Here is a 14,096-nt window from a genome sequence, read left to right on the forward strand (position 1 = left end):
AACATCTTTTAGTGTCAAAGACAATGAAAACAATAGAGAGAATTTAATAACAGAAGATATTTTGGACTTCTGCTTTTCTGCAATTTCTTTGAAAATAACAATGTCTCACAAATGAAATTCTTCTGTTACCAGAACTCTGAGGACATCAGAGATAATGAGAAGATATAAAAGTCACAAGAAGGAGCATGTAAAACTCCACCAGCCAGGAATGCACATGGAGAACTTGACAAACAACCCGTTGCGCACAGAGTTGCACACTCCCGTCAATAGTACAGTTTCAAATAGGCCAGTTTCCGATGATACTTCCTCTCTTCCTTTGTGCTGTACAGCTGGAAAGGTTGAGAAAACAGGCAAAGAATAAATGTACTGAACTTACATCTTTTTTTTTTTCCACAAGTCAGGACTATGATTTTCATTCTCAGTTTATGGTAAGATCTCTTTCAAAAAGTCCTCACAATTTAGATATGTCCTCACAAAAAATGTGTCATTCAACAAAACCCATATTCTAATCAACTGAAACGATTTATTTTGTGTGCATGCTGTTGTTGTAGAGTGTAAATCTCCTCAGGCATTTTTCAAGCACAGACCACAAACCTAGATCGATTAATCTCTACAGAGAACAGATTATTGGCTACGCACGTGTAGCTTTGGTTCCCCAGGAACTGTCACTAAAAAGAGATTGAGCAATTTTAGGGCAAACAGTAGAAAAGAACTACAGCTACAAAAAGAAAACTGCAACTCTGATTTTTTAAATACATTTCTTAAAGAGTAATAATAATAATGATAAATAGCATTTGTACAGCGCATATCCCCCCTCGACAGCAAGCTCTATGCACTTTACACTATATTTTTACTCCAGCAGACCATAGAAGATTCAGAAACATTCTTAGCTTCCCGGGATACGTACAGTGCAAGCAGCTGAATAAGCACTCAAACACATACAAACTGACACTATCTTTCACAGTCTGTAGCTGGGCACCCATTCTAACCTGGGAGAAGTTAGGAAAATTTGTGTAAAGTGTCTTTCCCAAAGACACAACGTTGGGCCCCTGACAGGATTCAAACACAAGATCTTATGATTGCGAGTCTGAGAGCCTAATCACTAGGCCACCAATGCCACCAGGAGCCTTAACAAAAATAAAGAAGACAGGATAAATGATGGCACACTATATCCCTGGACTACCCCACAAGCTATGCTTTACTCCTCCACACCAGAGTACTTTCTGAAGAGTGTTACCAAGATTCAGCCATGTAACATACAACCTCAATTGTTCAGATTGAACAGGCTGGTAATGCATCTTTTTAGACCAGAATCAGATATCGCCATTACCATCCATCTGTTCGACCCTCTTTTATCTTTTTAAAATCTCTCTTACCAAAACGTCTAGACACCAAGCATAATGATCACTGCATGGCCACTAGTTATTGTACAGTTTTAAAGTCCCTTTCAACACTGGGATTATTCATGAGGAGGGATTTCCAAAAATGATATCCATTTCCGATAGAACCAAGCCAAATGGGATGAGAACTTGAATAAAAACTCCTCTAGACAACCAAAATTCAGAATGCTCTGTAGGGGATTTGAACCAGGCCCATCTGCTCCATAGTACAGAAATATACCAACCGAGCAAACAGTGCTCCCAGGCATAGTGACACAACTAGACTTGCCATTAGAACTGCCCACTAGAGCAGAAAAGGAGGAAAATTTGACGAACATGAGCTGTTTGCCTGTCATCAATCCAATGTAACTCCAAACCGATTTCAGCTGTCAACTGCCTTCAAATCAAGTGTACGGCCTACTGGGGATACATATCAAAATGCCACATACCTTTTCTGTGTTCTTATCGATAGTGCTTCTGATGGTAATACTTGGAAGTAAGATGGGGGACCCTCCAAACGACTGGTGCCACTGGACTTTCCTGTTGCGGGGAATTTCATGTTCATAAGTCCCTGCCCTGGAAATAGCAAAACAAATACAAAAGATTTACAACAGATTCAGATTACTGCACGCAACATTGAAAAAGGGGATGAAGGGATGTGGTCTCATCTGAAGGTCAAGGTATTGGACACAAACATACGACTGACCCCAGGTTTGATTGCCCACTCCACAAGTAGAACATTACGTCTCACAGAAGGTCACCTTACCCAGTTTTTGTGAATTAACATGGACCTTTCATCTGAAAGGATACAATATACTTTAATCTATCATTTTTTAAACTTAAATTTGATCTAAGAAAACTAGAATAAGTACTGAGGAAAGTGATTTTTTAAAAACCTCTTACTATTTTCTTTAGTAAGTGGTGGTGGGGGGGGGGGGGGGGTTGCCATCGACAGCCTAACTATAAGAGGTGCCACATAAGGCTCGATTCCCACCTAGATCTCCAACAGCTTACATTCAGTTAAAGAATTGAACCAGGGTAGGCTAACATGTAGGCCTACCATACACCAGTGTTTTCTCAAATGAAACACTACACACAATCACTCACTATGGGCAACCCATATGAAACAGCTCACTCACCCGGGCACGACATCCACCAAATCCCTCTTGAACACAGGAAATCTCTCTGCGCCAATCTCAAAAGGTTTCTCTGATGTTTCAAAGGTCATGGGATCAGTGCAGTGCTGTTGATACTCAGTCGGGCAAGGTGTCTTGAACTGGAAATAAACAAAGGTTCAGCTGTGCATGCCTAAGAGCAAATGTTATTTTATTTTATCTCTAGAGTACTTGCAAACTATTTCTGGTATCTGTGGTGCAATGGTCTATGCTGTCGCAAGCAGAAGGTATGAGCTGGGAAAATAATTTTATTGGTTGCTTCTATCTCTCTGCAGCGGTGCTGTATCCAACTCAGCTTGGGTTGATGCTGGAAGACAGGAATGAAGCAGTTTCCCTTCTCAAATCATCTAAATTGTGTCTATGACAGCATAAACATTTGCCATCAATTCACATTTAAAAACATACTGATTTCATACAAACACTTTTTAAAAAAACTTTTCCTCTTCTTCTTCTTTTCAGCCACTATTTCCACTAAATGAAAAGGACAGTAACTTTTCCTACCACATGCATACAGATTATTGGTTTCCAAAAAAAAACATTTTTTCTTCTTTGGTCTTTATCTGAGTCATAAACAACATAACAACAACTTTGGTCTTTTAAAAAACACAATATTCTTAAAGGTAAATTCACCTTATTTTCTCGAGCAAATCTTGGTCCAGTTCGAGCCCCCATGGTGTATCCTTTGCTGCTGACCAGCTTGTTGTCAACTTGATACAAGAAGTTGGTTTTCTATTGGAAAAAACAATTATGTAAGTATTCGCAGCATTTCAATATTATCAAAGTTTTCACATCATGGAGCAGGAAGCAATCGAAATAGTTGTAAGAATTATTCTTCATCATATCTTTTTTTCAACCTGTGTCCAAAACAACAATTAATTTGCTTGATAAACGCAAAGATCTATATCAAAATTACTGATGTTAGTGTCAAAGTAAGAAACTCTCAAAAAGCTTGTTTCACAAGAAACTGAACATTCCGAACTGTTCTTTTTTCCGTCAACTATAGAAATTCAAAAGTTATCATAGAAAATTCCTGTCGATATTACTGCAAAATTATATTCACACACAAAGAGTAATTCACGATGAGACATTTTTTTTAAATTGTTTTTTTATTTCAAACTCTGCCACTTATCATCCAGCACCAGTAAATAACTCATCATCAGGACTAACTAATGTCTTTTGTCTTACATCTTCATTTTCATAACAGCCAGGACCTCGATGTGGCGCTCCCCTCAAAGGACACAATTCATTGCCAAATCTGTCCTGCGCCATCTTAATGGGAAACATTTCCCGGTCCTTGCTTGTCATAAAGGCAACATTTGAAACGGGCGTGGCTACAAAGGAAAGAAAGTAAATTCAGTTTAATTACTTTGTTCTCAGATTGGTATCGGTAGTGAAAAAGTTCTTCTGATTTCAAACACATTCATTCAAAGTGCAAATTCAGCTATGTCTTGAAATATGCTCGTTTTCACCTGATCAAGTAGATGAGAAACAGAATTTAATGGAAAATTCATTTCAACTTCATTCTCCTAAAAAATGTAACTGGTGAAATACTGAAGAGTATTCTGCTATATAATGCAACATTAGCCCCATAAACGAGTTGCTTAAGTCTCTTTCCATATTCACATTAAGAGTCGATCAAACCAAAGTCTATATCAGGGACATCAATAGACTTGACAAGAATGTTGAACTCCCCAAATAGAATTCATTGTGAGGCAAAATCACAAGGTCAAGCTGTAAAACATACAAACAGTCTGTACAAAAGTACGGACGTCGCACAGACCAGGAGGGGAGACATTTTGGGGGAAGATTAATTAGAAAAGACTGATCTCTCCTCTGAGAGTGAAAATGTAAAACTTTATAGGAAAGTGAGCATAAAAGAATAAAGGACGTAATGAAAGAATAGGTTGTGACATTTAAGAGGAAAATCAGGGGTCTCAATTCAGAATTTTAAAAAAGGAGGAACACACACACACACACACACACACACACACACACACACACACACACACACACACACACACACACACACACACACACACAGAGGCTTACAACACATGCATAATATAAATGAGCAGCAATATAAACAATAATAATCTTAAGCTAGATACACAATGTATTGATCAAGATGCCCTAACGCTGTGCTGGCATATATAAGGTCAATGGGTGAGAAATGGGCTATTCCAAGCTGTACATATACATTACGTACTGTACTGCAGGCTGGCACCTAATTGGCACGGAAAGTACGTGCCACACATGGTACAGCAATGATTGAGAAAGGGCCAAGATGGGTTTTTTTGTAACATTTATTTTATTTAGATCATAATTATCATAATTTCAACATGTCAACAAATGTTGAAATGACAGTCTTAGAAATGTGAGCATCAACCTCTGACCAACGCCTCATACGGTGACAAAAGCCAGGAGGTGGAAACAAAAGAAATTGGGTCTACAGACTAGATATAGAATTGGATTCTAAATCTAAGTTATTCTGTTAAACAAAATTACAGCCTAACAATAATTCAATTCAATTGGCGATACAATAAATAGGAAATAGGTCAACATCAACCCATCGGATCTATCTACATGACTAGCTTACTAAAAGTGGAGAACCCAACGGTAAAAGATGCATTTAAATATCGGACATACTTACTTTCTGTTGCCATGGTGGTTATTTGACTGTTACGTCCAACCAAAATCTATGTATAATAAGGAGGGGAAGCCTTACTTTACGTATTTTAGCCTCTATGTTATGAAGACATGAGTTCACAATTTCGCCATTTTTCTAGGCCTCTGCTTCCTTAGAAACATGTTGTGAAGGAAATCTACTTCATTTTAGATGTCGTAAAACCGGAAGTACAATCAAAAAGTATGTTTCGGAGTAAAACGAAATGCGAACCGTAAGGGGACAAGGAGTTGGTTGTCGAAAGCAAGGTAAGCTATTTATAAGTGTCGTCTTCTAAGTTTTTAGAATTTGTTTAGAATGTTATTACTATCCACGAAGGCATATGAACTTTTGGCTACTTTTTCATTTTATTTGGAGTTTTCTGATTTTGAAAGTCAAACGAAACTTATTTTTACGTCGTCACCGTGTCGATGAGTGTCAAGAAAGATAGTTCGGTCTACACTGGGGCCAACACAGACGGAATGATGCGAGGGGATTTCATTCATTTATCAACCATTCATTAAAATTGAGACATAAAATTATATCTAATCTAGAATAGATCTAGATTCTAGACTAGATCTAGATATCTAGATTTAGCCATAGATCTTGTCATTGTGTACAGTTAACATTCTGTCTGTCCCTTTGGATTTCAGACATGATGCTATGCAAGTGCAAGGCACTTTTAATGTTTTTTTGTACACACATGACATGAGCATGGAATGATATGAAATATGATGAATGACACGACTTATTGGGTCCCTTTTTTTGGGAGGACTTCCGTAACGAGCGACCACTATGAGACAGTAGAACAGAGATGGGTATAATTATTATAATAGTATGGGGTAGGGGTAAGGTTTAGGTTTGGGGTAGGGTTAGGTCTCTTCTTTCATAATTCATTGGGGTGGTCGTTCGTTATGGAAGTCCTTCACTTTTTTTTACCCGAGATGTACCGAGATATAGGCTTGAGGAGATCTGCTGTCCTTTGACAAAAGGCCGTACGTGCGTATATTTTAAGCTATTACTTTATAGGGCCGTACCTAAACCTGGAGGCCAAGGGAAGGGCTCTACACTACACAGGCAGTTTTAACCGGAGTTGGAACCGACGTTGAAACCGCCGCGGAATACCACCATTTGACGGGTCGGCGCGTCACCTACATCACATTAAGCTGCACGGAGTGTACTGGCAATGACGATTTGCTTGCAATTTATGTGCTGCTCATGGCGAAGAAAAATAAAAAGAGAAACATGGATAAAAGATTGACTTCAGAAAAGAGATTAAACTGGAGCTATAGAGATCTATCAATGTGGAAATTACGGCCTCATCCTGATAATTTCAGTATATTTTTTTTTAACGAATGTGTGTGTGTGGGTGTGCGTGTGTGTGCTCAGTATCCATCCGAAGACGTCCCCGGTGGAGATAGACCAATCAATATGCCTATTATGGACCAAGTAAAAAATCGGGGGGGTACAGGGGGGGATGCCCCCGTTTTAACCATAATTTGATATTTTGCAGTTAGGTTTAGGTTTGAAATTTTCTTGAAAATAATTGATTTGTGGTAGTTTTAGGGGCTAATATATATATATATATGTGTGATCTGCATAAAACATGCAAGTTTGGCCCCCAAAACAGCACCATTTCTGTGTGCGGGAGTCATCTCCAAATAGTTCCTGGGTGCTCGCTTGAGACGTCTCCAAATATCTTCTGCCATGTGTGTGTGTGTGTGCAAGTGGCTTGGAAGGGTGGGGGAGGGGGACTTACAAGCATGTGTGTGTGTATGTATTTTTATGAAGTGACTATTTCTCCCGACGCTCCGGAAAATAAACGGGATTTTTTGGTTATTTGCAAGAATTCAGCGCCATCTTTCATTCTGCCATTCTGTGAGGACTGGGAAGAAGCATTTTTTGCAGCAAATTCAAACATAGCTTGATATTATAGTAAGAAAGTGGGAGAAAAAGAGAATCAGAAAATTTTCAAAAACAGAGAGAGGGTGAGCAAAATAAAGGTAAAGAGATAAGTACATGTGCAGTGGACGGCTTGAGTTGACAAGAGCAATGAAGAGGGGAATGAAGAAATAAAGACATAGTACGATAGAAAAACAGAGAAAGAGGGAGAGAGAAAGAGACAGACAGACAGAGAAAGAGATCTGCCTCTATATTTATGGCGTCCAACCGTTTGTAGTGAATTACTCACATTTCCCACCTGTTTCCACTGGCTCTTCGCAGTTTGTTTGATTTTTTCTTTGTTTATATTGTGTGCATGTGCCTTTGCCCCCTACATGTTTTCAAACTAGCTGGGGATTTCCCCCCCCCCCCCCTCCTTTTTCGCCTTTCATCCAGGCTTTATTTTAACGTGCATTCTGAGAAATACAGTTCAAATTTATCTTCCAGAGCGTTCTGAGAAATAGAACCGGCCATATTTATAACAGTCTCGTGGAAAGCAGCCTTAATTCGAGTCAATTGTATTGGTTCTGCTCAGGCAAGCTTTCTACACCTATCGGTGTGGCAAAAAACATGTGCAGCTTCTAGCCCATGGAAATGAAAGTCAGCGCTGACTTTATCGACACGGCATATTACAGTCCCATGGAAAGCAGCCTCAATTCAATAGTTTTGTTTTTCAAATATATATTTTCTTCAAAACAATTCTTCTGCTATGTCAAAATCCTGGGTTTTAATGAACTTCTCGGTTCATCTCGGTACATCTCAGTAAAAATAGGTACCACATTTATCATCATACTCATGTCATAGATGTAAATCTAGATCTTATCTGGTATAAAGCCTTTAAAAAATGTCTTTATTTTTTAGGCCCACTATACAGTAGTCTCTGCCTAAGATCCCACCGCTTACGATCGGGGTTCGCTTAAGATCCCGCTGTTTTAATTTAAGAAAACAGAATTTTTTATATACAAAAGTCACCCCAAAGATCCCACTCTGAAGATTTACTTTCGGCTACGATCCCAAATTTCTGATCATAATTTACGGAATAAAGACCTGGGCGGGCACAGCCGATCAACCGAATGGGGAAAAGTTTAGATCCATTTAATGCCTGTCGCGTCGAAGATCAGCCACTCTCATGAATGTGATCACATTTATATAAGCATTGTAAAACTCAATGAAACGGTACAATGTTTACCCCAGACAATATCACACCGATGTGTGAACTGACCGACGCGTTTGTTTTCCCCAAACATCACACTCGCATCTGAGCTCTCCTCCTAAACTTACATCACCTCACTCCAGGCGGGATTGCATCGAACTGTGAACTGTTCCCTGACCATGCTGTTTTCTCTCTTCCCGAATTTGCGAGACAGACTGAATTTTAATTGGTGTGGTCACAACGTAATGGTGCGTAACGACATAGATGGGGGAACTATGTCAGAGATGAAAAGCTATAAATTTTCAACAGGTAAACGGGAGGGGCTACTGGATAAGCATAAATCTCAAGACTTGCGATTGGATAATAAATGAAGATGGCACTCTTCATGTCACCATGCAGTGTGATAGGTCAACAAGGTTAACCAGTCTTTGCTCGCCATGTCATAAACCCTCCCAGGGGTCATGTCAGTTCATTTTATAGTGGAGGGAGACCATTTTACAAACTGTTACCCTTAACATTGGTGACCATATATTCTTCCCTGGGTTCGCCGGCTAAGATCCTGAATTTTCCTTGTTCCCGAGCACCGGGATCTTAGGCGGAGACTATTCAACGACTGTAATAGTGCAAGTGTAGTAGTTTATAAACTTACTTGTGACCATGCTATTGTCACAGTGTGAAAAAAGAAATCGACTGCTCAGGCTCTGTAAAATTCGATCGCAAAATGACATTTTTTTAATTAGCGTAGTATGGTGGAGTCTTACTCTATATAGGCCTACTGTTGAAATGCAGAAAAGTTTAAATTAAAGAAAAGAAAGCCACTCGACTCGGTGAGTAAAGTAGTTCTAGAACAGGAAAATCAAAGTGTAGTCTGTTCAGTCTTACTGCCTTTTTACTGTGTGTACTAACTGATTTAAAAAAATTTGATTTAACATGATGAAAAGGAAGCGCAATGCCATCAGGTACTTGTCAAGCCTTCAATTTTCTCAGTTGCAGCTGGTGCTGTGGCAATATAGAGACACCCCACCGCCTTTTCTTGATAGACTATTATTCAAGTCTGATTCTGGATGCAATGATAAAAGATTGCGATGAATCTGACAGTCTTGCTTGACAGGTTCCACTTTCCGCTCAAGAAATTTCTATTTTTTCCCACATTTAAACAGTAAAGATAATTAACATAATTTTTAGGACTTCCCTTCCAAAACGCCAACAGCAGTATGGTGTTATAAGTGAGATTTGACGTTACTGAGTTCCTGACTACTGTGTGGCAAACCCTCTGACCTATGCAGTAGATCACTCGAAGGGGTCAAGCCCCCTCAATCTCCTCTTTTGAAAACAAGGAAGTTGCAATATCTAAGTGCAATGGTCAGATTGATGTGGAGCAGCTCTTCTGTTTTGAGTTACATGATGTATCTCACTATTGTTCCCACTCGTCCATCTCTTTCTATTCCCCAATCTTAAAAGTCATGACTGGTTCAGGTGCTTTTCCACTTCTGCTCTGTAATAGTAATATTAAGCTGTGAAATCCTTCAGGAAAAGTGCACCTTACTCTTGCATACACAGGCGGATGTATTTTTAATTACAATTACATTTTCTTGACATTCTGACAGACTTTCTTTTCCTCAAATGCCGTTTTATTGATGCACAAGAGAATGTTTGTTTTCTCACTTGAACAGCTTTAAATTCAATTTTAAAGCTTCCAACTACACTGTACAAGCAGTATCTGTGCAAGTGCTTTACTATCTGTTGAACTATTTCTTTTTTTAAACATTTTTTTTTTTTTTTGAGGATGCTGAAATTTAGTGCATTATATAGAGATGGTGCTTGTCTTTCTTGATTGTTAATTGTCCTTTTGTCAGTTTTTGTCTGTCTGACATATTCTCAGCACTTAATGATTAGTTATTTTGTCTGTGTTTCTATTTAGAAAAAAGGACATTTATTTTACTAATGGTTGTTGTTTTGGGGGTTTTTTTCAGACCGGAACTTCTATTGAAACGAATTTCTGCAACGCTGATGGACGTCAACAAAGTTAGATGAGCCATCATGTAGCCAGCATGAAAGGTGGTCACAGAATAGTTTGTGATTTTCCATGGTGTTTTTAATGATCAGATAGAATTTTACTTCAGCTGTGTTTTCATACTGTGTATCAGTTGTCATCATGTCTAAGTCTTCGGAAGAAGTGCTGCTGATTGTAAAAAATGTGAAGAACAAAAAGACTGATGGAACTTTGTACTTGATGGGAGAGAGGATGGCATGGATGCTGGAGTCGAAGAATGTCTTCAACATAAGTTACATGTACGCAGACATCAAAGGTAAAATTTCCCTTTATTACTAATATATGTATTTTTTAAATACATGATGGGTATTTTCATTGCAGATATGGGGTAGGGAACAATGTAAGTATTTGTTTCCTTATGTTTAGCACCTGTAAATCGAATATTCTTAATATCAGATTCTTTTGGTTTTCTATAGTGTAAGTATGCTCCTTTGTGAGACATTGCTTTTTAGAAGCCCGACAAATAACCTGGAAGAACTTCATGTTGCACTGGAGGAAGAATGGGAAAAAAAAATACTCTGAATGTTCAAGAGCTTTTGAAGACTAAGCTCTGGATGTCCGGCCTCCATTGAATTAAAGGCATTGTGAAAAAAGTAAAACCAGCCACCGTGGGGGTGTCTCCTTTTATTGATTGAGCATGTACAAAAATATCCGTACTTTTATAAGTCATTATTGCCAAAATGCTATGAAATAAGTGTATGAAAAATGATGTAATTCCTTTTCTGTTGGTAAAATAAATTTCTGTCAAAAGTATCCTGTTATTTAATCATTGCCTGACCGGATGGTGTGAGTTCTCTTGGGGTTCAATTATGTGACAGTGCTGTTTGTTATTTGATGAAATCAAGTATCTCATACTGTAGACACTGTGGTTTTAATGTTTAAATAGTAACGGCCAAGTTGTGGTCTTGGCAGTAAAAGTCAAGCTTGAAGTTGTTCTGTATTTGTCATAGTTTAGATGAATCAAGACAGTTCTGTCACTGTGAAAAAAAGTAAATTAAATGCTGTGGAGATAACCTAAATATGAATGTTTCCTTTTTTCTAAATCTACAGCTCAGAAGATTTCCCCAGACTCAAAAGAAAAGGTGCAACTTCAAGTGATATTACATGATGGCAGCGCAAACACCTTTCTTTTCAACAATCCTCGTAGTCGGCAGACTCAGATGCAAGATCGGGAATCTGTCAAAGAACTGTTGCAGCAACTGCTTCCAAAGTTCAAACGAAAAATCAGTGCTGAGCTGGAAGAGAAGAACAGGTTGGTCTATGCTGCTTTTACATATTGACTTTTGTAATGTGCAATGTAAAAAGCGTATGAAGAATACACGTTCAACTGCTTGAATTTGAAGGACAAAGGCTTACTATTGAACTTTATTTTAGATTTGAACCTGTAGTCTTCACCTCAGCATACTGACCAGACTGTTGGCTATGGTACGTTCAGTCTTAACCATTTAAGAAGACTAAGTTTGAACTGAACTTCAGATTATTTTTATTCAATCTTTGTCAACTTCATGGATTTAAAAAAAGTTTTCTATTTGTTATTTCAATTAGGTCATAGGTGATATGACGTTATCCTTCTCTCTTGAGCTTTTTCTGCCTTGTGATTCCTATTATTATACTGCCAACACTTGCTCCTACATCGTCTCCCAAGACTTACACAACACACAATGCAGGAGAAAGGAACAGTTTATCTTGGCATGATCCGCCTCTAACAACCTGGTATTTGATTAATAGGCAAGAGCCAGAGGACCGCTGAGAAACACTATATAACCCTCTCAGTGCCGAGAAGCACATTAAATAACCCTCTCTTATTGTGTGTCTCATCTGTTTGTACTCTTCTTTACAGCACATTTTACTCATGAATTGTGCAGGCATAGTCGCAAAAACTTCCCTGTCCTCAGCAAAATGTTGTCTGTTTCTCAGGCTGTTGCAGGAAGATCCAGAGTCCTTTCAACTGTACAAGGATCTGGTCGTGAGTGGAGTGATCACTCCCGAGGAATTCTGGGCTTCAAGAGCTCACGTGAGTTGTCGCTCTCTTAATTAGGTCTCATAAATAGATTGTGATTTATAGAGGGATTCTCAAGTGTCATAACTGGCTTCTGTGGTGTTGTGGTTAGGAGCCCTACTGTTGTGTGCAAGAGACCAGAATTCAATTTCCATTTGAGGAGAGTTTTTATTGAGTATATTCGTCTATCTGCTGGGATGTTGTAATCCTCTCAGCCTGGGTTAGCCCAGACAAGCAGGGTGGAAGCCTGCATCCTAAATTATCTAAATTGTGTCGATAGGGTTGTAGAAACAACTGAAGAGCACAGGGGGGAAAATGATGTTTGTCACAAACTAGAAATTGTGAGGGTGCCAATTGTAAAAGCTTGTTGACTCATAACTTCATATTTGTTTGACTGGTGGTTTATTGTTAAGTATTGTTGAATGGTAAATCTAACAACAATAATCAACCAGCAATTGAACAGAAATACGCTTATGAGTCTACAAGAGTTCAAAATTGGTACCCTCACGGTTTTCAGTTTTTTACTACCGTCGTTTTTCCCCTGTAGTCTTCAACTAGATTTTAAAGAAAAACAAATTTCAAAAGCCACACAAAACAGGGGAGTGTTCATGGTCAATGTGCAACACTACTTTGGAGAAAGCTTGGTGACCCCTGCGTCAGAGAAATGACAGCTGGGTGAAGTAAGTTATGTAGAAAGTGTCTGCAATAATATTGTTTGTAATCTCGAAGCTGCTGAGCTTTGTGCTTACAACTTGAACTTTGTGCCCTGAAAGGAGTCATCTTATGTGGACAAAGGGATGCAACCATGTTTTAAAAAATGTTCAATTTTGTACCAAAAAGAGTTGATTTTCTTTGACTTCCTTTTTTTTAAATTGTTTTTTTATTTCAAACTCTGCCACTTATCATCCAGCACCAGTAAATAACTCATCATCAGGACTAACTAATGTCTTTTGTCTTACATCTTCATTTTCATAACAGCCAGGACCTCGATGTGGCGCTCCCCTCAAAGGACACAATTCATTGCCAAATCTGTCCTGCGCCATCTTAATGGGAAACATTTCCCGGTCCTTGCTTGTCATAAAGGCAACATTTGAAACGGGCGTGGCTACAAAGGAAAGAAAGTAAATTCAGTTTAATTACTTTGTTCTCAGATTGGTATCGGTAGTGAAAAAGTTCTTCTGATTTCAAACACATTCATTCAAAGTGCAAATTCAGCTATGTCTTGAAATATGCTCGTTTTCACCTGATCAAGTAGATGAGAAACAGAATTTAATGGAAAATTCATTTCAACTTCATTCTCCTAAAAAATGTAACTGGTGAAATACTGAAGAGTATTCTGCTATATAATGCAACATTAGCCCCATAAACGAGTTGCTTAAGTCTCTTTCCATATTCACATTAAGAGTCGATCAAACCAAAGTCTATATCAGGGACATCAATAGACTTGACAAGAATGTTGAACTCCCCAAATAGAATTCATTGTGAGGCAAAATCACAAGGTCAAGCTGTAAAACATACAAACAGTCTGTACAAAAGTACGGACGTCGCACAGACCAGGAGGGGAGACATTTTGGGGGAAGATTAATTAGAAAAGACTGATCTCTCCTCTGAGAGTGAAAATGTAAAACTTTATAGGAAAGTGAGCATAAAAGAATAAAGGACGTAATGAAAGAATAGATTGTGACATTTAAGAGGAAAATCAGGGGTCTCAATTCAGAATTTTAAAAAAGGAGG

General features: G+C 38.5%; 2 protein-coding genes across 2 annotated transcripts in view; one reads left to right on the forward strand and one right to left on the reverse strand.

The window, feature by feature from the left end:
* LOC101851402 (protein pitchfork) overlaps positions 1-5,353 on the reverse strand; it is a 5,571-nt gene extending 218 nt beyond the window's left edge. The window contains exons 1-6 of the mRNA XM_005096441.3: positions 5,205-5,353; positions 3,740-3,885; positions 3,185-3,283; positions 2,519-2,655; positions 1,829-1,955; positions 1-329 (exon numbers count right to left, since the gene is read on the reverse strand). The exon at positions 1-329 is cut by the window's left edge and continues 218 nt beyond it. Coding sequence (XP_005096498.1) covers positions 264-329; positions 1,829-1,955; positions 2,519-2,655; positions 3,185-3,283; positions 3,740-3,885; positions 5,205-5,217 — 588 coding nt within the window. The 5' untranslated portion in view covers positions 5,218-5,353 and the 3' untranslated portion in view covers positions 1-263. The remainder of the gene's footprint in view (positions 330-1,828; positions 1,956-2,518; positions 2,656-3,184; positions 3,284-3,739; positions 3,886-5,204) is intronic.
* Positions 5,354-5,432: 79 nt separating this feature from the next.
* The window catches only part of LOC101851638 (general transcription factor IIH subunit 1), a 22,170-nt gene continuing 13,506 nt past the window's right edge, over positions 5,433-14,096 (forward strand). Inside the window, exons 1-4 of the mRNA XM_005096442.3 lie at positions 5,433-5,485; positions 10,284-10,619; positions 11,414-11,615; positions 12,281-12,377. Coding sequence (XP_005096499.1) covers positions 10,466-10,619; positions 11,414-11,615; positions 12,281-12,377 — 453 coding nt within the window. The 5' untranslated portion in view covers positions 5,433-5,485; positions 10,284-10,465. The remainder of the gene's footprint in view (positions 5,486-10,283; positions 10,620-11,413; positions 11,616-12,280; positions 12,378-14,096) is intronic.

This window comes from Aplysia californica, unplaced genomic scaffold, assembly GCF_000002075.1.
Source record: "Aplysia californica isolate F4 #8 unplaced genomic scaffold, AplCal3.0 scaffold00129, whole genome shotgun sequence".
In the NCBI taxonomy this organism is placed as follows: Eukaryota; Metazoa; Mollusca; class Gastropoda; order Aplysiida; family Aplysiidae; genus Aplysia; species Aplysia californica.